Genomic DNA, 27,686 nt, shown 5'->3' with positions numbered 1-27,686 from the left:
GCTTTATTTTTCGCCTTTTTATTTGTTGGAAATTTGTTTGCTTTGACTACAAAACAGAATGACTCAATTTTGCCATAAATACTGGACCTAGACATGGCAAACTCAAAACATTGTATGTCAAATTAAGGTTTGTAATTAAAATCTGTACAGTATAAGCCACTCAGTTTTTTAAAATAAAACTGTTAAAAAACAAAACACAAGACTTTATATGGTGCATTAAACAGCATACAGAATTAAGCTGAATCTGCGTTTTTGTCACGTTTACCTCTTAAAGAACCCAAAGAACTCAGAAAAGCAACTGTACAGTTACATTCTCACACAAGATATCCCTTGTGTGTCTCCTCTTGAGCCCACTTGCTTTGGAAGAGGCACAATCTTTTTTTAAACTCCCCAGCGAAACAAGAGTCCTGCGAGGTCACGGTGAGAGAGAATGAAATATCCTCTAGTGCCTAAGAGTCTTTCTCACTGAAGGATACCCCCTGGGCAGCTCATCGGATTCTCTTCTGCTGCCGAGCTCTGTAGATGTCATGTACAGGAGGTGCAATGGCCCCCTTTTCCTCCTCATCATCGGAGTCGGCGTTTGGCCTCTTCAGCGCTTTGTTGATCACTGCGTTGTTCTCTACTGGCCCGTTCCCTTCACTCGCTAACTCAGGCTGCCTGCCGGTGATGAGTTCCACAGCAGCATCAACAGCTTTTTGAGAACAACAAAAAAGTTAGTCATACCTATAAACAACCCAGTCATTTTAAGAACAGTCTCTCTAGGAAAAAAAAAACTTACTATCACATGCAGGCATAATCCCCCTTTTTACAAGATGCTTGATATCTGTTGGTCAGCCCAGAAGTATGGGCCTTAACTAACACACCTTTACCTTCATGAATGAGTCAGCAAAGCAAACACCACAGTGCAGCACTGGACTTACTTTCTGGAAGTTTACATCTTCTGAAGGCCTCCATTAAATCATCCACTTGGACGAATGGACCCTAAACGTAAAACAGACAGCAACAACTAATCAAACGCCTGCCGAAACCTACGGTTCCTGGCACCTTTACACTTCAAGCAAAGGAAGGGTTTTATACTACTGTCCAAGAACAAAGCACTTGCCCATGTGCAAACAACATCCATCTTTTCCCCCCTCCCCCCTGGACTTCGTTCGTCTAGCTTCTCTTCAATAGCAATGACAGTGTTGTCTGCCCCTGGAAGAAGAGCTGTGTGTGCTGGGAGCGTCAGTGCTTGTGCAGGGTCTGGCAGTGCTACTGACCGTGAAGCAGGTGGGAGGTGGCAGCAGTTTCATGAGAATCACCGCAGCGGGGGGTACTGGGAAGACTCCACCTGGCACAGGGTGTAGCCCTGGGGCTGGAGGTGAAAGGTGTTCACAGGTGAGATGGCTTTTAATAGTCACTTTGTTCAGGAAGTGCCTTTCTTTTAGAGAAGTTAAATGAAACACAATTTGTAAAATACGGTATAAAGGCTTCAGTCATCTGGAACTAAGTCACAGGACATCAAAACGAGGGATATATATAAGGCTACACAACATAATGAAAACAAGAAGTACAGTGTTAGAAATTGAGTACAATACAACAAATAAACAGCAAGATGAAAATACAAATCAACTGTAATCCCTGCTGAGGAATTCACAAGAGACATGAACATTCTAGATATCATGCAGAGTGCCGATGACAAAATGTTTAAAACATCCTAAAGTTTTCTAATGAAAATACTTAAAAGTTTAATTCCCATTATTTCTCAATTAATAATGTTTTACTCTCTGAATTCTTGAAACAGATCTTTGAAAACAGTAACGAGACACAAGAGAGGCTATAAATTGTAAAGAGGAAATAGGTAAAAAAAAATTGGCTCGGATACCACTTAGCAAAGGTTTTCTATTTTGGAATTATTTCTGTAATTAACTTAATACTTAGGTTAAAGAATCGGTTTATGTTCCCATTGTATACTGCTAGAACAGTATTGTGGACAATAATGTCAGTCTTCCCAAAACTGGTGTAGCAGCTGACTCCCAGTGGATCTTGAACATCACTGCCATGATGCAGTTTGGCGGAAGAGGCTCTGGACTCCCAGCCAATGGCTTGTGGGTTCACACCCCAGAAGGGGCTGTACCCTTGAGTACAGCTCATCACACGCACTGCTGCCGTGACTTCCCTGCTGAGCAGACGGACACTCTCCAGGCGGATACCACACTCTGCAATTTCTTCTCATTTTAAAATCAAAAATCCAAAGGAAACGTAAAGGGAAGTGTAACCCCCAACTCACGGGCTAGGTGCCGGGGCTGAAACGGGATCATCTGGTTCGTGTCTGGTTTTGGATACTCGGGCTTGCGGTCCGCTTCATCTTTCAGCACAGGCACAATGGAAGGAGCCACTACAGCCTCAGGAATCAGAGATGCGAATTTGGCACGCGAGACATCCTGCAATACACATGTCAGTTATTGTTCTTCTCCCTCAAAGATTGAAAAAAGTTTTATTGATTCACAAACAGCAAGCGAATCCTTTTCCCCCCTGTTTCCAGTGATCACACTGGCACAGCACTAATCATCATCATACTTGGTAAGATTTAGTCTGTCAAGTGTCAGTGTCGCTGGGAATGTGAAAACTCTGCTACAGAACTGTTCTATTGCCAAGAGTAGGTCAGATGTTATAAAAATGATAATGTAGTCTAAGATCCATGCTAATAAGCAACATTTCAATTTGAGACGTAAAGACATAGACAGCGTGGTGGAGCAGTGGTTGACACTGCTGCCTCGCAGTAGTGGGGCCCTGGGTTAAATTCCAGACTTGGGGTGCTATCTGTGTGGAGTTTGTATGTTTTCCCTATGTTTGCATGGGTTTCCTTCCACAGTTAGTTATGTTAATTGACTTCTGGGAAAACTGGTCCTTGTGTGAGTGAGTGTGTCTGTCCTGTGATAAACTTGTGTCCCATCCAGGGTGTACCCAGCCTTGCGCCCATTGCTTGCTAGAAAGTCTCTGGCTTCCCCACAACCCTGAACTGGAATTAGCATTTAGAAAATGGATGGATGTAGAAACATGTCATATTGAAGCACATTTTTCTACTTCATTCAGTCTAGGATGACAACACACTACAAACCTTATATCCCAGAGCCTTCAGTTCACTGGCAGAGCAGGGGTACAGGTCCATGAACTTGTATCTGTCCACTAGCAGGGCTGTCTCTTTCCCTTCATACTCCTCCTTGAAAGCTGTAAACCTTCTTCGCTCCACCTTCAGGATACTGGCCAAGTCTCCAATATTGCTCTCAAAAGCTAGAAATCGAGCCCAGATTTCTCTGAAAAACACACAGATAAATCCAGCTGAGGAACTGCATTTTCTCAAAGAAAAAAATAAACTAAATAGTAAACACTACATTCACTTACCCTGATTTCTCAGGTGACAGATTTCCTGATGTTAAAACACGTTCAAACAAAACTCTGGTATTGTTATCCTCTGCAAAAAAATGATGAAAGAAATGAGAAACCGATTTCTCATTCATTATTGTATATGTTCATAGTGAGATATAACATTAAAGAACTCTCAGTTCAATACTTTGGGTTTCCTATTGGGCGACAGACACTGCTACACCCTCTATTTACTGTCACAATATCTGAACACCCCCCCATACACTTAACACCTGTTTTTATTAGCAGCATCATCATCATCATCATCACCGCTAAACTGACTCAAATTCTGCTCTTCTGGCAATACTGTTATAATTTCCACTAAAGCTAACAATGCCAAAATTAAATGTAACTCTTTGTTCAGTATTATTTTTAATATCCAGAACGTGATACTTTTGCAATGCATGTTAAAAAAACATAGACCTTAAAATAAACGTTGCTCTGTTCTTCAGCAGTTTTGTACCTACCATTGAGATGAGACAGGTAATCAATATATGCCAATATATATTCAGGTATGTCTCCATATTTCTTCAAACCCAGCTCGAAAATTTTAAAGGCCACTGATTTGTCCTGTGTGAAAAGACATTTTTAGAAATAAACATAGGCTTACATTAAACTTTGCATTTAATATCATTGCTCTTCATGAGAAGTATATAACAGTGGGCCCTTGGGCGGTCTTCAAGAGACCTGGAGATCTATGTGGAAAGTCCAGGAGCACCACTGACCTTGCTGCAGTAGTACTCCATGAGTGCAGCAGACACATAGACATGATGCCGAGTCCTAATGTCTTCTCGGGCTTTCTTGAAGATCATTCTGCCTGATTTGATACCTTCAGCCCTCCTTGCAAACTTCATATACTGAATGTAAACCTGCAACAGCAGATAAAAGGGCAAATTAACAGCCATTGGCGAAAGCTATTCAATATATTGCAAGACACAACATAACTTATTTGGCTATTTGCCTGACCAAACTGCGCACATCTAACCTCCTCACTCTACACTGGAGTTTTTTTAAGCTACACCATTGAAAAAACGCATACTGTAGGTTAATTACCCATTTGATTTTTTGAAATTCAGAAACAAATTAAAATGAAAACACTAACGAACCGCACCTTTAATAGAAAACGGAGAACAGCAATGATGACTGCTGCCTCCAGCTTTTTAAAAATATATTTCTTCTGGTTGTTATAAATTATTATACATTTGAATCCATAAAGGATATGAAATACATTGCAAACATGAAAGAGTTCAGAAATATGTCGTTTCTGTTATGGGGTCTTCATCCCATTGAAAAGATGAGGTGCCGCTACTAAAACTCACCAATGTTGGATCAATGTCTTCTATTGCCAAGAGGCGGTTATATATGCTGTGCACCTTTTCATATTTCATTCGACTCTGGAAAATACACAGGGAAAGCACGTCGATTTCTGTAGTAAGAACGTTTGTAACTGAAAACCCCATTTTTCTTCTTAAATGTAGATTAAAAAACTCACCTCCTCATAATCTGCAAAGGAAAAATATAGCAGCATGTTTTTCTTCAACAGTGACCCAATGGCTCTCTCGTAAATATTAGCAGCTTCATCGCTGAACAGCTTTGCGTTGTTCATGTCCTGCAGGAGAGTTGACAAAAAGATTAAATTCCTTTATTTGACTAAGAAAATCACCATCTTACATTTTCTGAGATCTTACTTGTGAACATTTTTAACCCATGAAGCTTGTGACAAATCTATATATTGCAGCTGAATGTGAAGAACTTCCTCCCCAAATGCTTTTAAGAAAAAAAAGATTAGCTTTAATTCTTAAAGAACTTGTGAAAATCCCCTGCTGACTCTTATGCTGTAAAGATTTTGTGTTGGAGATAATTGTTTATTTTTAATATTCTATTTCCTTTGTCCCAGGGTTGACACAAGCTGTTTTTGTCCAAGTATGTGTATTTTACAATTGCTTCCTTGTGTAGTGGGTACTCCCAGGATGCATCTGTAGGTGCAGAATGTTACAAAGGAAAAGGAAGCTCATACCCCCTTTTCTGCGAGCAGCTTGCTGGATTGCTCTAGGTACTGAGCAGCTTCATACCAAATATCAGGGTGATGCCCCAGCACCAGCAGACACTGCTCATAGGCAAACATGACTGCAAGAGAAGAAAATCGGATTTTCAAACAAAGTTCCATTAATTTACAAAAGAGCACAGCCCTTTGAACACACTGTAGACATATCCATACAGCCTCTTGTTTCTTTGGAAAGGATGTTCCTGTTCCTGTGATTTTAATATTAATCATTGTCATCACATTGTACATTATTATCTTAAAGCTGATCCAGTGGAGGGGGGGGGGGGGGGGGAAACTCATTATTTTGCTTGGTTAAATATTATTCATGAGGTTGTCAGTGCTTTAGAAAAGATGGACAGTCCAGAGTCTCAGTGCATCACACAGACACAGCAAGCGCAGGACTTTGAATGCAGCGAGAGCGAAGGTGTTAAGTTTATTGAAGCCACCTCTCTTGGTGATGAGAGTTTGGTCCTCGGTCCGCAGGGGGTTGCTCTTCTCCCACTGGATGTACTTCTTCCACATCTCCACCTGCTGGGCCTCTTGAGGGGAGTTCTGAGGCGGGACCGACGGCGCGTTTCGATCCAGACCCTTCATGACCGTCTCGTACTCCTGTGGAAGAGAACTGGAGCCTTACCAGCCCTGTTTTCACCACGTGACGTTCATGGCCACTGAGGAGGAGTTACAACACCAACACACCTCACATTGTCCAGACAGAGAGGAGTACTCATTATGTTTGTGTACTGACTGTACTTACTAAACGAATAAAGAGTGAATGTTATCCTTGACAAAGAATCTTGTCATATGCCAAATAGCTGTTTTGGCACACAATCCTAACCAGACAGATTTTCTGTTCCACACAGCAAAACAATGAACAAAGAGTTTATTTTCAAATAAAAAAAACATCTTTAAAGCTTTGAGTTCTTGTAATATATCTATTTTCCAATTATAGAAAACTTTCTAAAATTGGTAGATGTCTGGTAAAAGTGGACACAAGTGGATTTCCTTAGGAACACTCAACATTAAAATTTTAAAATGAATTTTAGACATTAGATTCAATCACATTCAATTTTACCTACATAGAACGTGTCACAAGACAGCACAGTGGCACAGTGGTTGGCATTCCTGCCTCACAGCCGAATGTTCTCATTGTGTTTGTGTGGATTTCCCCCAGCAGTCCAATCCATAGTGGAATTTTACTGGCTTCTGGGAAAACTGGCCCTGGTGTGAGTTTGTGCATGCCTGTGTGTCTGTCCTGTCCAGAGTGTATCCTGCCTTGCACCCGTGGCTTGCTGGGATAGGCTCCGGCTCCCCAAGACTCCGAACTGGAAGAAGGGGTTAGATTATGGATGGATGGAATATGTCACAAAGATGTAAGAAAACTCACCTTTGCTACTCTTCTGGCATTCATATAGTCTCTGCTGCGGTCCTCAATCATTTTTTTAGCTAAATGTACATTGATGCCCTGTGAAAAACAAAAAAAACAAACATAAATCAATATATGTTTCATACATTTAAAGCTGTGAAAAAACAAAGTCCTTGGCATGACGCAAAAAATAACTAGGAAAAGGTTAGCTAATCCATGAGGCCTTATCCATTACAAAAATCCATTTTAAAATCAACAAGATCCTTGATTGTTATTCTTTACCTGGTGCCATTTTCATATATTCCAGAGTATGCATGATCAAAGAGTTCTCACTTCTCACCTCTTCATACTTGTTATAATCTCTCCACAACTGTTCAATGTTGATCATGGGATTGACACAACCCCTCTGGTAGACGCGACGGACAGCTGTTATTCTCTGGTTCTCTGCATAGGACCCCACAGCTTCACTGGACAAAAATGGGAGGAATTGTACATCTTAAATGAGGCTTTACGATACAGAAAAATGCTAAGAAAATAAAACTTAAGTGGATACTTACACTCCTTTTAGAAAATTGATGTAATCCACCCAGATCTGAAAAATTGAGACATTATAATTTTTGAGTTAGAGCTTAATATACAAAGAGTGCGGCTCTAAAATGATCCGATTCGGTTATGTACCTGATAGGACATAATCTCCATTCCAATCTTATCCAAAGCAAAGTCGTAAGCCTGTGCCATTTTCTCCCTGGAATAAAAATGAACTATTCAGCACAATGCACCACCATTTGTAACTCAGTCGTGTTTGTTTGCCATGTCTCATTCATTATGTAGATTTATATAAATCTTAGTTTTCAAGAAAAGTATTTTTCTCTAAATATATATTGAAACAAATACGGCAATTTCCATTAAAATGGTCAGTATTTTTAAAAATTAATGTTGGAGAGGATTGGTACATTTAGAATATTCACAATTACAATTTTCTATAGCTGCCAAGAATTTTAAATTGATCAATTCATCAAAAATGTTAAGGCGACTCAGTCCCTACAGGGAGAAAGCAGTCTTACTTGTAACTTGGCAGTTTGCCTTTGGTTTCCCGCACATAGGAAAGGTAACACTTCCACAGGTCGATGTGCAACACTTTCATGAGACATCTCTGAAACAGCTATTGAAAAGAAATAAAAAACAAAGACACTTATGACTGACTAAATGGTGAATTGATTTTTGCACCAGTTCTTGCTCTCCATGACTAATCAGAATATGAAAGTGGTTAACGTCAACCAACAGTGTGGTTTTGCATTGTTTAAAGCCAACAATCCCCAGGAGAGAATTCAGTGAACAGCAGAAGGTGTCAGGTGTTCAATGCATCCAAACCAGAAACTTAATGAAACTCCTCACAGGCACAAGCCATAAAAAAAGCTAACGCAGACTTAAGGCAAGCACTCTTAAGGGCAAGTCCTGACTTCCCAGAGATGAGCAGCAGCAATCTGGAAGAGTGCCACTGAAGCATCTCACTGACTCCCTACAGAGTCACCCTTCAGGGTTGACAGGAATGAACAGGTAAGCCTAAATTCTATCAGTCCACAAGGACCTTGACAGACAAGAGCATTTTAAAATGTACTGATTTGTGCAGGAAAGTACAATCTGCAATGAAGCCAAGAGTTTTGCTGAAGCCTATGCTCAAGATGCTTACGTGAGCACTTCAACTTGCACGGTGTTTTGGTAAGGCAGAACTAAGCATTTTTACCCGGCCCTGTACTCTTCGCCTGTTTTTCTCTACAAATGAAAATAAGAATACATTTTTTAAAAATTAGGATCTTTTTAGAAGCTCTAAAATGACTATTTTGTTTTATTTGTACCTTATTTGCAATGTGTTATACACATCTTATACAGCTTTTTCATACAAACTTTTAGGGACGTCAACCTATTTACAAGTCATTCTTTCAGTTTCAATCATTTATCTTGTGTGGCTTTTATGCAGACTCAAATGCCAAAATTTGCGACTCACCTTTTCCACTTTGTCATAGTTTTTAGCCTTGATCTGTAAACAGACAACTTATTGTTAATTTCTCATCAATAATTCAGTTATAAACAAGGCACAATTTAACAGGACACCCACACAGTCATGCTGACAACAGCCTTAGGATCAACAAAGTGAAGTCCACACAAGATAATTTACCAACATTTTTGGAGCATTAACTCACAACTTTCATTATCAGTAAAAAAATCATATATATCTTTTTTTGGTTTAAAATCTCCAAGGGGGAAGATTCTCTTTGTTGGTGCTTGAACCCTAAAACTTTCCAACAGCATGTAAAGTTCCAAATACATCAGAGAGAGTTCTGATATGGACCTTAATTTTGTGTCATATGTGGAACAAATATATATCTGCAAAAATGTCAGTGCTTTAAACTTCTTTTACAATAGATAAATGCAATTGTCTCTCATCGAAGATGCAATCATTCCTTCTGGCTCTAGAAATACATCTGAAAGACGTATTCATGAACTCCGCTGAACAACATTTTCTGGTCCAGCTTGCATTCAAAAACTACAGCAGATTATGATGAGAGCAGTTTTTTTTATTGCAGCTCAATCTTCTTGACAAAACCATCTTTCCTTTTTAAGAAAAAAAAAACAAGTTTGATGGATTGCATTGCATGCACCAATTACAAACAAAATTGTTTGCTGCATCTGAAAATGTGTGGCATGGAAACAGGATAATTGAGATCACCTGAAACCACACCAGCAGGATTACTCTTAATCCCATGTTTGTGGGACGTTTTTCTCTGTGGAGTTCTACATGCAGAACTAATGCATGTTAAATGTTAGTTGCGATATCCCATTTAGAAGTTCAGAAAAATCAATCTGCCTTAAAGATCCTGGTTTTGAATTTTAGTCTGAATTTCTTTTTAAAATGTAAAACACTCATATATTTAAGATTTTCAATTTAAATTAATTTTAAGATTATGCTCCTGATTTTATTATAGCATCTTAATCTACAGAATTAATTTTTAAAACTTTTAAGGAATTGGACAAGAAAACTTCTCACTAAGACATCATGTCAAGTCTTACTTTTAATGGGGCATGGTAGGATAAGTTTGCCTTTTGGTATGCTTAACTTTTCAGCTTTAATGCAGGTAAAACAACCTGCAAAAACTTATTTATATTTCTTAAAATGTGCACATCCTCCTCTCACAAGTCTGCATCTGTGTATAATTATTTGTCTGCTCTTTGAAAAGTCAAGTAGTCTAACAGCATCAATTATTACACATTGTTGATGGTGTTCCGCTTTATTGTAACAATGTAGTTTTTAATCATGTAGAAGTCAACAGTTACTTTTCAGGTCCGATAGCTCAGGTCAAAGTATTGATATTGTAGAGCAAATTAAGAAATTGAAAGTCATCCAGTCAAAAAGCTGAATTTTAATGCTTAAAAAGATCAAATATTTTTAGGTCACAGAGGTAAAACTAAGTGTTCAGATACAATTTTGACAACCCACAGCAGTATTACCTGAACACATGTAAGCAAAAGAAAAATGAAGCACTGATCAAGGGTTAAGGTAATTCCACTGGAAGCTTACCTTGGTGACCATGAAACTAGGAAAATGAACCTGTCAGCAGAGTGGGGTAGAGAACATGTTCTGGCCAAACCCCATTAAGGAGTAAATATGTAATTTTATTTAAATGCACACTGTAAAACCATATTTCCCATTTTCCCTAAAAAGTGCACAAATAGTTATGAAACCGTGTTTCAAAAAGGCTGACTTACTTTACATTCACACTGATTATTCAGATGTCTGGCATTTTTAGAGGTAATTTTTACTCCATGTTAAACACCTTACTCAGATTTAAAAAACAAAAACATGCAAAAATGCATTTCATTTACCAGCCAGTGTTATTTCAATATGGTGGACAGATGCCCCTAAGTAGCTTGACAACTTAAGGCACACAGATTGGTCCAGATGATTCGCATCCTGCCCTGGGCTAGATCACCAGCTTACTGTGATCGCGATCCCCCTGAGCAGCAGCTCCGCTGAGGCTGGGCGGGGTGGACCTGACAGCTTCCTCGGCTTTCCGCACGCCAGGAGCTCCTGAGATCCGGCTGGCACCTGCAATCCTGCAGTGGCATCAGTAAGGAACACACCGCTCCTCCAAGCGGTGCTGTCAGGCACTGAGCGGCGCGCAGCGTGTTGAGTGATGAAAGACTCCGACAGGTGGGCGGGTCAGCGGACGGCAGGCACTGGCCCCCTGCTCCCTGCGACACAGGGCTTCCAGCAGTGAGCTAGGCCGACTAACAACTGAGTGACTCCAGTTGGGTTAGGAGTGCGAATAAAATTCAATGTTCTGTCTATTAAAGGCACCTGCTGATCAAGGGTATCACAAATCAGCTTTGTGTCTTCCCTGTGCAATGAGGCATCCTAAAGAATGCAGCTGTGTGAGTGAGTCTCATTTAACCCAGTGCCACACAGAATTTTAAACTGATGGCCCAGCTCACAAATGCAGTGCTTTATATGTCTTTTAGAGACTGCAAAGGGTATAATGCCAGGTAACCCAAGAGAAAGAGGGTTTTAACTTAAGCCAAATAATAAAACTTAGTTTATCTAAAAGCATATTGTATTGTCTCACATGTATAGACAAAAAAAATAATTATTTTTGGAATATCTTAAATTACATAATTTTGTACTCCAGCAGATCACACCAAAAGACCAAAGAAAAAAAAAAGGACAAATTTAGGGTTTATAACACACACACAAGGTCTTTAAACCCACAAAGATGATAAACTCTCCAAATGACCATATTTGAAATTACAGCTTCGATGGAAAAATGGTTTAAGTCATTGTTTAACAGGGGTGATGAATTTGGCAAAAATGTATCAGATATAATTAACGGAAATATTTTCATGATAGATTTATTCTGTAGTTATCAGCAGTCATTCACTGTCTATGAGGGATTTTCCAAGAGGCAGTACAAAACCCGCTAAGTGCCACAAGGTTTAGATGGACGTAGTGTCCTTGGCATCCTGGGCTTGTTGTACTACAGTGCCCCCTACTGAGCAACTTTGAGCTTGCAGTGTGGTCATCACTGCTCCACACTGGCACAAGACAATGAACTGCAGAAGAAGCCATCAATATGCTGGACCAAGTCCATTGCATTAAACATCATAAGAGAGCCTACATAGTTCACTTCTCAAGACCTTCGAAAGATCTGCAGCAGAAATAATGTTTCTTTTGGTGTGTCTTTGGCCAAAGAGAATTCTACTTTTGAGTCATTCTAAAAATGCTGAATCATGTTTGATGCTGTCAATCAAAACACATGTCCAGGGCTTCACCGATGTTACAAGACCAAGGTTTCAATAAAGAGAAAACTATGGAAGACAAGGACTCCCGAAAATTACTTTTAAAACATTTTATCAGTGTGTCAAAAGAGTTCAAATAAAAATATTTTCCCATAAAAACATCAATACTTCATTTGATGACTGCTATATATGCATAATTTATAAGGTAACCAGTCTGCTTGCTGGATTATGAATAATGGATTACTATGATGTAACAGACCCAAGAGAATCTTGTAACAATCTACAAGGACTGCTTAACCTCTGAACTGTGGCAGCTACCCCTTTTCACGCAATTTTAAATTACTTGATTACAAATGTAATGGAATTATTACAATGTTTTGTATTATTTTAACACTGAAAACACCAATCATAGCTGTGCATTACCCAGAATGATTAAGATGAAAAGCAAAGTTACCCTTGCACCCATTAAGTGGTACTTATCAGGTCACAGATTGACCTAGATGTTCTGAACTGTCTGTGCGATCCTCATTCTAGGAGCAACTGAACCTTATGTACAACAGCACATTAATTCAAAGTGTTTAACAAATGAGTCTAAACCAAAAGTGACTATTTGCCTATTAAATCTTCAACACTCAGTAACGTCTACGGAAAAAAATGTCAACCTGACCAAGTAGCAACAGTTTAAAATGTGATTACGTCTGTGAAATGTAACAGTCCATATCTTGGTATTCAGCCAATAATAATGATTGTAATGATGATCCACACAGAATAAGTGATAACTAAAAATCATCATCACTATTATTGACCATCCCTAGAGGTCGAAAAGCTGTCGTGATGTCTTATCTTGGTTTCCAAGATAAGAAAAAGGGTCAAATACCAAAACCGTCATCACCCTACCTCACTGGAATCGGGAAATAATTACTATTGAGAGAAGTTTACACTGCAGAAAACTCCTCCATTGCCTCTTAACAGACAAATCTGAAACCACAGATTATTCTTAACTTGACGTGCAGACGTGTATATACACATAAATGAAATATTTATCTAGGGACAGGCTAGAGAGGGTTTGGGGGACAATTCACAGCATGCCATACTTCCATGGCAGCTGACACAAACACAATTGTGTAGTTTACACCTGTATTTATTTCTAGTGCACTGGGGACCTGCAGCAATCTCACTCAGATTAGCATTTTTCTTAAACTCCAAGGCTCATTTTCATTTCATTCACTGTGATTGTGTTAGTGCCTTCTTTAGGGTCTCGGTGATACATTGTGGTACGGCACATCCGACAGCCTTGAGACTGTCCACAAAGTTCAAATTTAAGATGTTAACCAGATTGATACAATTCCTTTATTACTGTAATAAATCAAGTACAAAAGTCCAAATAATGTAAAATCTGAAAATACTGGTATCCTCAGCTCATTCACCATACTTAACTACTAAGATAAATCAGTTTTCAATGTACCACAGTGGTACTTTGGACAAATGAAAATGCAGTTTAGCAGCACTGAATGAAAGCTGTCAGTACTGTACTTTTAATTGTGTGCAAACTGAGTACAGAGATTGGTGGAACAATATTTTTATTCTGCATTTAAGCTCCAAATTCACCAATATCCTAGCATACTTGAACTGACTAGTCTCCTCTATAATACAGACAGGGTTAAAGAAGTTGTCTGATGTTCCTTTTTCTCAGAAGGTTAAACTGGAGGGTGCTTACAACAGCTAAAGATAGTGAACTATTTGTTTTTAAAAATGTATTACACACATCAATGGGAAACTTGTCACGTGTGCTGGCAATCAAATTTGTTTCCTTTACATCGCATTATAGTAGGAAATGTTTCAGATGTGAAGTGTGTGCGAGTGGCTCCTAAATCCTGAAATGGTATACCCATTTGATCTGCTTTATATTAGTATTTCTATATTTTATATACAGTATAATACTTTATAATTCTAATATTTAATAGCTTTATTCCATGCTGAAAAGAGAAGAAAGGAACAATGTTTCGGCTGTTGCACCTGAAGAAGGCTCCACAGCTGAAACATTGTTCCTTTCTTCTCTTTTCAGCATGGAATAAACCTATCAACTTGTTCCTCTGCAGCCTACGCACGCTGATGCAGCTACCCACCTGAACTAGTTTAAATATTTATATAACATACTTTATATTTATATAAAAATACTAGTATACATAGTATTTTCAGAAAGATCAACACATTTAAGATGCAAGTATCCTAAGTTATCACACAACACACAAGTCTCAGTATGTCAAGAAAAACTTGTAACTTAGATATTATGGAAAAAAGGTTATCTGAGCTAGGATGCAAAATAATTAGTAAATCAAAATAATTCTTGTTTCGAACAACTATGAACAGAACGGTATACAACTTTAGTAATATTTTTGTCTAGTGAAATACTATTACAATAAGTCCAAACATAAATAATTGAAATTAAAATAACACTGGCTTATACACAGGATGACCAGGATTCTGATCTATACATTGTTTATACAGTTTACAGTTATTTAATTACAGTACTGATATTAGTAAAAACTATTATAAAAGTAATTGAACCAAGATTTCCTTTTGTTGCTTGAATCTTTTTATACACTTAGCAAAATGTTTAAAAAATTTCATAGAAATCCATTGTTAAACATTAAATTACTTGTTTCGCCCGGAAAAGACCGTTCTTAAATTCTCTTGAAGAAAATGGGAGAAAACCATCTTTCAGTGGAGAGCTTAAAATAAAGCAAATGCATCTCTGCATTGAGATCTAAACGATTCATGCTTTTGTCCTTAAGAAAAGGTTTCTACTAAGACCCAAACATAAAATGGCTAATGTGATACTATCATCGGCTAAAAAGCCGACTTTGGGAGATAATCTGGATGGTACATTTACTGCAGATTTTGTACACTCATTTAAAAAGAAAATAGGACAAAAAACTCCAGGACCGAACAGTTAATGGCTATAAGTGCGTCACTTCACTCTGAACAGGAAAGAAGCAATTATGGTCTGTGCTGTAGCTACCATAACTTAAAAACAATGTAATTATAATGCATGCTCAGTCAACCACAATCATTTTGCCTTTCATCGAGAATGGCAGTAACAAACCTTGTTTTAAAATAAAGTCTGCAACTCGCAGAAGCAGAAGAAATATTTCCTTAAGTTACTCAATTTGTAGTTACAAACACTAGATTAACATGAATGATTAGGAAACAAGTTTACAATTTTAATTGACTAGAAATTCAACATTTACACATGAACTACAGTATTCTGCAGTGTAATACTCATCACATATAGTGTTAAAACTGTATAACAGGTTATGCCTAGGGGATTATTAGACATTTCAAAATGTGAAGAAGGCAGTGAAGAGGCACTGGGGCTGTCGAACACACCACTAATTTAAATGCTATGGAGAGTGCTGACTACTTTCTTATATAACCACCTCTAAATTCCATAAAGTAAAAAAGAAACAGATCCAAAAATGAAAATACAGAATTTATCAAATCATCCTTTATTACAGATATTTATAAATATGTCTTGCTGCACAAACAATGATACATACAGGAAGAAAAAACACATATCCAGATCATTATTAGTATGGGCAATTTTTACTTTACCGGTAGTTCATGCTGGCCCAAACATGTAAAGAACATAGGAGAATATAGTTACTACCTAGGTGCTTAGTACTGGAGTTATGTGGACATAACTTTCAATATTCACACCTTCTTTCTGGCTGTGATCAAAAATGTAAAATACGTGAGATGTAGAGATCAAGCATGTAAACAAACACCATGCCAATCTGAGTTTCCTTCAGTTAAGTTGCTTGCCAATTCATGATGAATTGCCTTGCCCTCCATTACACACATCTGTCATGAATCCATCAAATGTAAGTTGTCCATTCTGGACAACATACACATTAAGTGTAGGGACAAAAGAAGGAATGTATTAAAAATCATACTAAGCCAGTAACTGGGGGGGGGTTACTTTGTTTCATTAATATGAAGGGCTGTACAAAAGCTATGCTTCAAGGAAACTGCTTTAGTGTTGCTCAGTATCCCACTGAGACCCAGATGAAACACTACACTTAACATGACAACATGACAGATTCCCACACAATGCTCCCCCACTTCTTTCACAAATATTTGATTTGGCTGACCTCTTTAAACAATGGGACTTGCTTTCAAAACGTTCAGGAATTGTAGAAAGTGAATTTAGGTTAGCATATGTAGAGCAGCACAAGAATATACAGAATTCCCTCTCTTTAACAGACACCATGGGGTGATCACAGCTGTGCTAAAGGCTGCTCACAGGAACGGTTCTGAGGCAACACCCAGATGAGAGGTTGGGGAGGAAAAGATTAGACCAAACCATGAAAACAGAACACTGCTCTCACTACTAAAACCACATCACCCCACTAGCACCGGGACCTGAAACAGGCCTCCTACATAAGGGTATTTAACCTTATCTCTTCAAATAAAAGTAAAAATAAATCTTAATGTGAATGCCAAAAATCTAATGTAAAAAATGACATTGCACTGCTATTCGCAACTTTGATTCTTCACTTAAAAGCATTTGACCGAAAACAGTACCACAGCTGTAGCTTTATCTATTGGAATAAGTGCTATTTAAGAAATTGACAATCTAATCTAAAGAAATTCTAATCTTGGGTATTTAAAATCGACCCAAAACGGCGAACCATTCTGTTTTGCTATTAAGTATGGTAAGGTTCAAAATATATAATTATGCACAAGGTACTTTCATCCACGTTTGTCACTTAGGCTCCAATAAATCCTTAATTGGAAAAAAAAATGTAATTTAAAATTTCTAATAATCTTTGCCCCTCCCCCCCCTCTTATCCCAGTTTGTGAGGTTCAATTTCTAATCAACTCGTCTCACAGTCACATGGGGATGGGATGATAATACATTATGATATTACTACAATATTAAAGATAGCCATTTGCTTTAATCATTTTACTGCTAAAAAAATATCAGCAATAATGTTTGCTACCCAGTAAGAGTGATTAGGCAGAAAAGCCACTGTTATTATTAACTTTTGCTTTTAACGGTATGACTACATTGAAGCAAGACCAGCTCATGAAGCATCTGCACATTCCCAGCTCTGCCTGCATGCTGGAAATTGTGATGCATTGCATAGCAGCTAATATGGTCAAGGTGAATCAATGATTTAATCCACAAAGTTTTGAATAACATCATATATTGCTGCATAAGTATAAACAACTTTGATTATGATATAATCTGAGAAGCCTTGTATATTTCACCTTATTAGTAAAAAATGAAACTGTGATTACAAAAGTAAAGTTTATAGAATGAACAGTAACAAAGGAGCATTTCACACAGGTTATAAGAGATGTCAAAATCATGTTGCATGTTATAGATGAAGCTCCCATCTGTATTGAGCCATTTTAGTTTAACAAACACTGAGCTTCTAGAGGTGTGAGCAAGGTTTTAAATTATAGCATAAGGCCTGATGGCAAAGCCAATCAACAATTCATTAAAACACACACAAAACCCAACAATGAAAAAGTAGTCTTGATTTTCTAACTGGTAAAGTTACATAAACAATTGTGAGTTATACTGCATGGATTTTGAAGGGGAATGCCTTGTTTAATTTCTAATTCTTTGAGAAAGTAAAAATGATTAACAGTAAAGCTTACAACAATTTCCATAAAGATTTTCGTAAGGCAAATTTAACAAAAAACTACTTGCATTCTGGTATAGTGAGACTAGTTAAATTTTCAGGTGATACATAAAAAGCAGCAGCAAATACAGAAACAATAGCAAGAAGACAACTCATGTATCAGACACTCAATTAGAAAAATAATGTTGACAAGTGCAAAATGATCTAATTGGAACTTGTACACATCTAATGGGTGATTTTAAACTGCAGGAAATAACACAAAAGGGATCAGTGTACTTATTTCCTTATCAAATCAATTTGTGAAAGAACTAAGTTTGGCTACACAACAAAGTGTGGAACTGCTTTACAATGCATTTAGAACAAGGCTCAGGTTGGTGTGCTATATCACAATGAAGATAGAGCCCTTGGACAGAGTTCAAAGAGCAACAAAAAAGATTCCTGGTGTACATGGATTGTCATATACATATTACTTAAAATAAATTATCTTCAGTTCAGAAGAAAGGAGACGATTTGGTTCAGTATATAAAATCCAATACATTACAGGAAAGGTCACCCACAGGGACTGTTTCAAACTGAGAAGTGAAAACATGTACAGGGGAACACAATCAGAAAGTAAAGGGAATAAAGCAGGACACAAAATAGGAAGGATTTCTTACAAAGTTCTGGGTATCTGGACTATACTTCCCAACCAAGTGGCTGTGGATCAAAATCTGAGTTGTGTCAAGAAATAGCTAAAAAAGTTTTTTTGATTCACTTAGCTACAAACTACGCTAGATAGACTAAAGTTGCCACATCCCTACTGATAAAATCTTCACACTTGCAGGAGAAACAGAATCAAGATTTGCACCCTTTAGAACTGGTTTCGACAGGCCATCCACTATACCTCATGCAGCAAAACCACAGCAGCAAAGGCAGAGATAAAGCATCAGATGACAGACATATGGAGCTCTCGCCCATCAAACTGAAAGCTCACATATGCCTGGCATGCCACTGTGGTCACTGCTGCACACTCAATTGATAACTTCACCAAAATAAACTAACCCCAGTAATACTTTGGTAGTTGCTAAATTGTACATATATAAATTTTATTTGAATCAAGATCAGAAGGGGTTTGCCTTGCAAAGCATCACCTTCTAAATGGAATTGTATACAGATAAATAGCAAATAAAAGTGGTCAACCTGACCAATAAGAATCGCATTATAATCTTGAACATTGAAATGAATTGTACTTAAACTCTGGAAATTGACACTGCAAATAGGTATAAGTGTGCTTGTCTGTACCCTACTTAACAGAGCACACTTCACCCTCACGTTTTTACTGCTCAACCCAAAACACAGAACTGTAAAACCTCATTTTAAGTTTAACATTTTACAAAGTCTTCACACAGTTTTAACTTAGTTACTAATGACAGCACCAGTAATACAAGCTAAAATTCTTTAGATCTGTGCAGGTAATCAACATCTTGTTCAAATGCTCACTCACCTTAGTAAATTACACATTAAGGAGGTGTGAGAATCCTTTGGGCTGTCCTGGAGAGAAATTCCAAACTTGGTCAAGTTATTGTACATAACCTTTAAGACATCTTATAAATTAAAGACCATCTATGTACCAAATCTCAAGTGCATTTAATTATACTTTCATGTGTGACTTTGAAAATGTTGGTGTTAAGAACATTTAGCCTGAAACTTTACAATGAAAGAAACAAAACTAGAAGTGATTTGTTTAAATAAAGCATTAAAATTAAGGTTTGCAGTCGTCACTTTCAGCAGGGATCCATTGGACAAATTAAGGAAATAAGTGAAGAAAGTAAACGAACTTTGGTCTAAAAATAAAGGTGTGAGCAAAATAATAAAAATAAAAATGTACATTATATCCCCACAAGTTATTTTTAAAGGGGAAAACATGCAAAGTTAATTAAAACCAGACTGAATATGGAAATGTCTAATCATATTTAAGTGCTTACAATTTCAACAGATTCCTGCCTTACCCTTGCTTACAATAAATATGGCAATACAGTAGTAGAAAACACCTATCCAGCTGTCACAATTTAGTAATTTAGCTGATGCTTTTATCCCAATTGGTATTTTTAAACCCATTTATACAACTAGGTATTTTTTCCCCAAATCATTCCAAATAAAATATCTTGCTTAAACTACAAGAGCAGTGCACCAACTGGAACATGAACCTATAAACATCCAGTTGGGAGTCCACAACCCACAACACTAATCCACGTTAAGATTTGTATCCGATTTTCCAAATGCCAACTTTCTTATAAAAGAAAGTCAATAAGGCTTCACAGGATCCCCGTTTAGTGAAATATAGTCAAGTCCAGGAAGACTGAGCATCCCTACTTAAACTTGTAATTACTGTATTACAAAAAAAACAGTTGTGTAATCTTCATGTCTCATTTATACTGGAGGTGGCAAAACTGCAATCATGAAAAACAAACTCTAGGCTAAAGTTGCAAGATTGTCGGGTTAAAATACAAGTAAAGGGGCTGAGGGATCAGTATTCTTTGACTCATCTTTCTTGATGAGAGAGAAGAGCGACGAAGAGGTCAAAGGAACAGAGCGCATGTCAGAGAGGATGAAGCTGCAGATTTTTTTATATTGAGGTGACCAGGAAGCCAAGGATATTTGTCACAATGAGAAAAGTGGCTTCTTCATTGCATTGGGGCTCTAAGAAGGCATCATCCACAAGAATTCAGAAGTCCGGCTTCAAGAAAGACTATGGAGTGCATGGAGAATTGTCAATGAGGCTGCAGTGATGGGTGTCAATCAAACTCAATTAAATAACCATCTAACGCTCATTAAGGCCCAAAACCATTTTTTTCATTGCTCTAAGGGTGTTAATCAGCTTTAAAGAGTATAAGTTCTGTTTATCTGAACAACAGTTAAATTATAAATAAGCCTGAACTCTCACCAGCTTTTGACCCATCTTTGGTTTGTTGAACGCTATCCTATTGTTATAAAAATAATCCTTCCAATTTCTGTAAATATCTTTTTGACCCTATAACACATAGGTATATAAAACTTGACATTCTACGAACATTTTAGTGAAGTGCACTACACGGCAAGAGCAGAAGATATCGTTTTCAAAATAAGGGGCACCTCAATAAACAACACTCATCTTCAAAGTTTCAATCCAAGTTAAAGTGGTTGCAGAAGGAAAACTGTGCAACAAAAGCTAAAATAATAAAAGGTCACCATCTAGAATTTAAGTCAGCTATGTCAATTTACTGTAACTACGAAAACAAAAGACATTTGGAGTACTGTGGCAATGACATGTTGGGAAAGTTACAGCAAAATTATTTAAACATGAATCATGTAATAACTACAATGCCTGTAAGCTGCAAATATTTCATTTTGCAAATGTAAAGTGAATTTTACAAAAGGTTTTAACGTCTAGTAAATTTCTGTCTAAACTACATATTAAAATATGAACAAAAACAAAATGAGCTCAAAGAAATGACACAGGAGGCAATAAATTGAGACGACAAGTAAATAAAAGGCTAAAGCACTCCAATACCATTAAAATAGTTTTAATGCTGTTGCAGATCCAACATGCAACAATGTGCATTTGTCCCAATATACTTGTGAAAATCGTATAAACCTGTGGAACATTTACAGTCTGCTGCTGAAAAAAAGGGTTAAAATTTACTTCCCAGTTTGTTAAAATGTTGGATGTGAACTTATTTTAGGCTGTAATCATAGTGTGAAATTCACAGTGCCGATGCTGTTTTTAGGCGCACACACACACACACACACGCACACGTATAGTGTAGAAGAAAATTAAACTTATTAACCTCAGCTTCAATGTAAAGTTTCCAGAATCTGCCAGAACTTGGGAACTGGGTGACAAGTCGTTCATATGTCTTCCTTGCTTTGTCTATAGGTTGGTTCTAAAAAGTAGAAACCATTTAAACAATTTACATTTTTCACAAAAAAATTGCAGTCCTCCAATATGTACATTATGTGGAACCACAGTTTTCCCCATAAGATGACCCCTCATGCCTCCCTCATTATCACCCCATTCCCATTACCCCAGTTATAAGGAAATGTAATCCTGTGTCACTAAACCTGGGCTTCTCGTATCAGAATGCTCCATGCGTCAAGGTCATATGGATTTTCTTCCAACTTCTTTTCAGCTTTCTTCACCTTCTCGGGGATATACTCTGCAGCCTGGAAGAGTTTAAACGACAAACGAACAAAGCACATTATTGCAACACATGCAATGAAGGAACAGGGAAACAGCTTTTCATGTCAGCCTCCACACAGTTTAAAGGGCGACCTTCTGATTAGCAAGCAGTATGTTACTTTTGTGCTTCCTGATACACACATTTCATAAAGCCAGTCACATCTTCCAGCAAGTAACTGCAGAGGTTTGATGCACCACCTGGCAAACCTAGAGGAGACTATGATGGAGAGAAAACGCTACCTACCAATCATGGGACAATTTAGGTTTTACCATGCATAAGATAAAACACTAAAAACACCAGATTTTGTTCGCAGGCATGATTCTATGTCCCGGTTTGAAACAGAACAAAAAGTATCGGACCTCATACGCAAAACGCCAGACATTCGTGTAATGTCAGTAAAAAAAAAAGTTTGACAATACCCCCACACCACTACTTTACCATCAAATATGACCATTCAATTAGCTTGCAGAAATAGTTAACCAAACTGAAAAAGGGTGTATTCAAGACTTGAAAACTAAACGTGCCCGTAACTACTGGAATAAAGTTTCTTTGAGACAATGAATTCTCAAAAATCAAAACTACGAGCTGTAAAACTCTTCCATGTGCATTCGCCCGACCATAGTGGCAAAACAAAGGCAGAAAGGGGCAAATCCAGTACAAAAGCACTGGGCATTGAACTAAAATCGCGCCTGGTCAAAAGAAGTCCTGTGATATTTTATAAATGGATTACGTGAACCACACTGGGCGTTGTTTGAACGTTTCAGGAAGAAAACATCTCAGTATTTCCGCCAAGGAAAATCTGTTCACAGGGCAGACCGAATCGTCGCGGCCTGTGCAGCAACGTTTATCCCCCTTTCTGGATGAATAAGAATGGCTGACAAAAATTACGATTTCAGTCATTATTTGAAAAAAAAAACTAGAATAGATACTTGCGTTAGAACTGCAACGTGCAGAACAGGCTGAGATTCCTGATTAACAAGCCAATATTTAATGAGACTTCCCCCGAAGAAAACATCTGTTGCTCTTACGCTCTTAACAACGGGAAATGGAGACCGCACTATTGTCCACTGAGACACTGTGTTTTTTTTCCCCAAGCCAACCCAAAACGATCGTGGTGTGCTCGCGTGATTCGGATCTATGAAGTACCTGGATTTAAAGCATGCAGGCCCCGGCCATGTCTGCGATAAAAACAGTTACCTATCCACCATAAAAACGTACCTGGTCAGTCGCTCCTTCTGCAGACATTATTTCTAAATTTAAAACAGAGAACCAACAACAAACAACGTAGGAGGCGTAGTCTGCGATTTAAAAAAATAAAATAAAAACTCTTTGCATAGCTAGGGTGCCTCTCCCCTTGTTCAAACACAAGCTCTGCTAAAATGGCGTCTCTATAACTGCCTCCAGCAGCGAAGCGGGACTCGCTTGGCGAGCGTATGACGCAATCACTTCTCGCGTAGCTGTGAAGAACGCAACTTCGCGATGATGTCAGGAAAATTAATCACGTGGCCCCCAAAATAAGACTGGAAGTGAAAAGTCTTTTGCACTTGATGATGTCAAATAAATATTGTGTAAATAATAAGGTTAAGGATGTATCATATAAAATAATTAATCGTATTTACCCAGTGAAGACCCTGGTTGTGCAGCGATTTTAAATTAATATAGATGATTATTGTGTTTTTTTGTGAAAGTAGCTCTGAAACTATTCAACATTTATTTTGTTTATGTCCTATGGTAAAACATTTTTGGACTGATTTTTAGTTTTTTAATTAATTTTCAAACATATTAAAAAAGAGCCTAATATTGATATTATTTTTAAAGAAATAGACGTTATGTTAAACTTATGATAAGATAAGAAATAATATGAAAATATCGTTTGTAATGGGCTTAATTATTATATTGGCACGTTATTATATACACAAAGTGAAATGGTCTGGGAAGAGTCCTGTGTTTGAAGATTTTAAAATAGATGTAAAGGCGTATTTACAGGCTTATTTCGAAATGTAAAAACATGAAAGCGGTGCGGAGCTTATTTACCCTGTTTAAACTTTTGCCATAATGTGTATTTGTATTGTAGTATGTACCCCTGACGATGTTTTTGATATGTTATATGTACTCTTGTTTGTATTGTATTTTCTTTTGTTGTTTAAATAAAAAGTTAAAAAAACGAAAAAAGTATTTTGCACATTTTGAAGAGGGGTGGGCCTCTAATTTAATTTTAATTGCTTAATTAAAACAGTTATTTGGATAACAGGGACAGATGTTAATTGCAACATTAAAAAACAGCATTTTAGCCCTACTGACAGTCAAAGATACAGCAGTGGAACAGGAAAACAACCTTTTATTTCACCATGGTTGTTCAATGGTGATTGGTGAAAATTCTGTTTCAAAACTCACTATAGTCATTCCGAGTTTGGATTGAAGTAAATCACAAAAACACACCTCTGAAAGATATTGAATGTCGCATGCATAGCTTTCAGATTGAAAAGTGGCGCCTTGCTATATTTAAATAATTAATGTTGAAGAAAGTGTGATTTATTTAAAATTGATAAAGTGAATGATGGGGGATGTGTTTCCTGAGGTTTACTCCAAAGTTCTTGATGTGCGATTGCATTACATTTTCTCAACAGCAGAGGACGAGCGATCGCACCAGAAGAGACTACAAACTGAACAAGGCCAGAGCAAACGAGAGCGGAGCTGCCACACGACACACGTGTTGAGCCAAATGTCGCACCGTGTCACTCCAGCGGTCTGTTTCTGAATGATTGATGACAACAGGTGTACTAGGTTACTCTCTGTCACTGTTTGTCACACGCAGGACACGTGTTAAGTCCATTATGTGCAGGGTACGCCGAGTTAAGGTATCGTTTATTTGAAAATGCGTACAACAGTCAAACGGACGGACACACTGCAAATAATTCAAATTCCTTTCAGAACATAACAGCTGATACGGTGATGATTCAAATGTATTGGATTCTGTAAATCGGTTGGGTAAATTGTACAAACTCTGTACAAACATACTACGACCTCTGTGTAAAGATAATGATGGTTCATAATAATTGCACCCACTGCCTGTCGGGATAGGCTCTGGCTCCCCTGCAACTCTGAAAATGGACGACTGGATGAATAGGGCACATTTCAGGTCCAACTCAATAGTGAACCAACAAGCAAAGCAACATGTGGTGACACCACAACAGTAAAGCTCTTGTGCAGACTGGAGTCTTGTACTGGGGGCGGATGAATGCTATACTGCATCTGCTGCCTCATCATCTGAATGACAGTTGCCAGTTGCATTAAATTACTCCTGACCTTTAGTTGTTTGCTCTGCAGTTTAAATTTAGTTTCAGAAGGTTCTTATTAAATAAATGTACCACACACTGCAAACAATAGCATTTTGCAGATTAATCTAATCCAGAAACATCTTTCTAATTGAAAGTTGTTGTTTTAAAAAAAAACAACAACAACCACCTTTAGTCAGATCTCAGAGCCTGAGCAAGGCTTATCGGTACTAGAAGGGGGGCCCTCAAAGCAGAACACGGCTGCTTCTCCAAGTGGCGTCAGTGGACCAGTAGGTGGCGCTCCTCCCTCTGGAGAAACATTCTCAAACCGCGGCCCCAGACTGTTCAACGAAGACACTGCACGGTACTGGAAATGGTGTCCGGAATAGGACACTAAACTGTGGTCCGGAGTACTAGGCCATTTAAAGATCCCGTAGCACTGTTTGCAAGATTTGGATGAAGTGGAACCATTGCCATAAAGAAGGCAAAGTGGTTGGGGATCCTTTGGGTCAACAGAGCTAAGATATGTTACCTGCTGTATCTGTACAGGGGTGCTGTCCTCTTTGTGACTGGCACGGCTATTAATATTTGTGTATTTCCATTTCTAATTGAATGGTGCTTACTGGAAAGTAGATATTTGTCCTATTTAACATAAAAATCTCTGGCCGTGAACAGGAATTTCATAATACTGGGCCACTATAAAATTCCACTCATTTTCTGATTCTTCCAATTCAAGGTCACAGTGGAGTTGGCAAGCAACAGACGCGAGGCAGGATATACCCTGGACAGGACGCCAATCCATTGCAGGCCAGACAGACAAACACTCACACCAAGGGCAATTTTCCCAGAAGGCAATAAACAACCGAGTTTAAGAATCTACATTTTTGTAAATACAATTTGAGACGGTGTTTCACAACATTTGCATTGTCACGTCATCAACTCGCATATTAATGGCACAATTCGGTGGCGTTTCTCACCCCCTGCCTAGGTGGCGCTAGCAGGTGGAATGAGGCTGGTAGGCGGTCCGGTGAGCTCTCTTTGTCAGACCGCCCTCCTCTGTTGTTTTGAATTCGCAGCTGCTCCAGCGCAGTTCCTCTGAAGAAGCTGCGCGGCTGTGCAGATTTGCAGCGTGAGTGTCTCCGCCTGAATTCACGCAGACGCCCAACTTGGTCAGATTTGCTGCGGTTTCTGTGCAGATTTCCGTAAGTCCAGTGTCGTGAATCCAGTAAGGGGGTCAAAATGGCTACCGCCTCAGTGAGAGTGTTAGAACATATGTATTTTAAAGAAAATAAAACATATGCAGTGATATAAACTTCTTCTTTTTCCATCCCATTAGTTGGACATCTCTTTTGAGCTTTACAACTGTTATGGTTAGAAAGCCGTAACGGGAAGGCCGGTTTTCTGATTTTAACCTTTGGCGTTTATGTAGCTGCAGTGCATGGTCACTGGTGTGTATTTGCCCAACCACGGCATTTGAACTCATCTGAAAGCGCACAGATATCGCGTTTTAATACAAAAATCAATCCTTGTAATTGCTTCTGACATAAGTAATGTGTATTTTACACTCGAGTTTGAGTAGAAATGTGGGGAATGTGCCCGATAACGAGGCTGATGTTTAGATGTATGATAAATTGCTTAATGTTCAAAAGTGCAGAATAAGAGAAAAGAACTCCAAAAAAACACTAGGAGTCCAGCACGTGTTTCAGGTTGTGAACACAACCATTCTTCACTTGCTTGATGATGTTTGAAACAAAACATACACATACAGTAAATATCATCCAGTCTTTGCTGATCTGCTGCTGAAGATGAAGACCTTCCCAAGATTCTTCCAAAGACATTTCTTCTGTTATTCTAATCTTGGTTGCTCCTGAAATCTTTTGCCAAACGTTTTTGAAATCTTTTTTATCTCCTTGATTCAATGTTGAATGCCTATTTCCATTTAACATTTGTATTATGCTAGTGATGACAGAAGTTCTGGTTTGTGCTGTAAACCATTGATGTAATTTTATTTTGTTATGCTAAGCATTCATCTTTTCAAGTTCCTTTGTGTTGTCTTTAAGTTTGCATTCAGCATTGAGGTTTTACATTCATGTCAACACAAAAAACAATACAATCTATATACAGTATAAGTAATAAAAGTAGAACCTATGAATTTCCTATCACAGAGTGAGCATATTCCTCCAAATTAGCCATATCATAATGCACAAATTTAATTCAATAATTAACATTTTTAAATCAACTACAATTGAGATATTCTTCTGTTTATTCCAAAACTCCCTTGCTACCAAAAAAGAATGCTTGCAAAATAATCAATAATCAATAAATAATAAAGTGGCTGTCTGTTCTATATGTCAGAGCCCATGAGCACAAAAAATATCACAAGTATGAGGTGGTCACTTGGGTCATGTTGATCCACTTGTTGGTCCAATGTCTTCACCAGGCTGTTCCTTA

At 38.0% G+C, this 27,686-nt stretch overlaps 2 protein-coding genes across 2 annotated transcripts in view; one reads left to right on the top strand and one right to left on the bottom strand.

Annotated features, from left to right (window-relative positions):
- Positions 1-2: 2 nt before the first annotated feature.
- cstf3 (cleavage stimulation factor, 3' pre-RNA, subunit 3) lies at positions 3-23,385 on the bottom strand. The gene is made up of 21 exons (XM_088612045.1): positions 23,179-23,385; positions 21,842-21,943; positions 21,568-21,663; positions 8,818-8,850; positions 7,877-7,974; positions 7,491-7,557; positions 7,370-7,404; positions 7,153-7,279; positions 6,834-6,911; positions 5,896-6,058; positions 5,423-5,532; positions 4,898-5,014; positions 4,725-4,799; positions 4,131-4,274; positions 3,873-3,975; positions 3,385-3,454; positions 3,101-3,296; positions 2,270-2,423; positions 1,260-1,354; positions 921-981; positions 3-691 (listed from the first exon to the last, which is right to left on the bottom strand). Exons 1-21 carry the CDS (start codon positions 23,203-23,205, stop codon positions 489-491), a joined length of 2,154 nt encoding a protein of 717 aa, XP_088468171.1. The 5' UTR covers positions 23,206-23,385; the 3' UTR covers positions 3-488.
- Positions 23,386-26,414: 3,029 nt separating this feature from the next.
- The window catches only part of LOC148645622 (homeodomain-interacting protein kinase 3-like), a 67,014-nt gene continuing 65,742 nt past the window's right edge, over positions 26,415-27,686 (top strand). The window contains exon 1 of the mRNA XM_088611744.1: positions 26,415-26,437. The gene's annotated coding sequence lies outside the window, so the exon portion shown is untranslated. The remainder of the gene's footprint in view (positions 26,438-27,686) is intronic.

The sequence above is a fragment of the Lepisosteus platostomus genome, chromosome 18 (genome assembly GCF_059453375.1).
Source record: "Lepisosteus platostomus isolate fLepPlt1 chromosome 18, fLepPlt1.hap1, whole genome shotgun sequence".
Taxonomy (NCBI): domain Eukaryota; kingdom Metazoa; phylum Chordata; class Actinopteri; order Semionotiformes; family Lepisosteidae; genus Lepisosteus; species Lepisosteus platostomus.
Note: the sequence above shows the minus strand (reverse complement) of the source record. Positions and strands in the feature narration are given on the sequence as shown.

Excerpts from the sequence above, each read along its gene's own strand:
- cstf3 (XM_088612045.1), bottom strand. The coding sequence starts at position 23,205 with ATGTCTGCAGAAGGAGCGACTGACCAG. Across the intron at positions 5,015-5,422 it reads AGCTGCTCGCAGAAAAGGGG|GACATGAACAACGCAAAGCT; the intron begins GTATGAGCTTCC and ends ACTCTCCTGCAG. Across the intron at positions 3,455-3,872 it reads TTACCTGTCTCATCTCAATG|AGGATAACAATACCAGAGTT; the intron begins GTAGGTACAAAA and ends ATTTTTTTGCAG.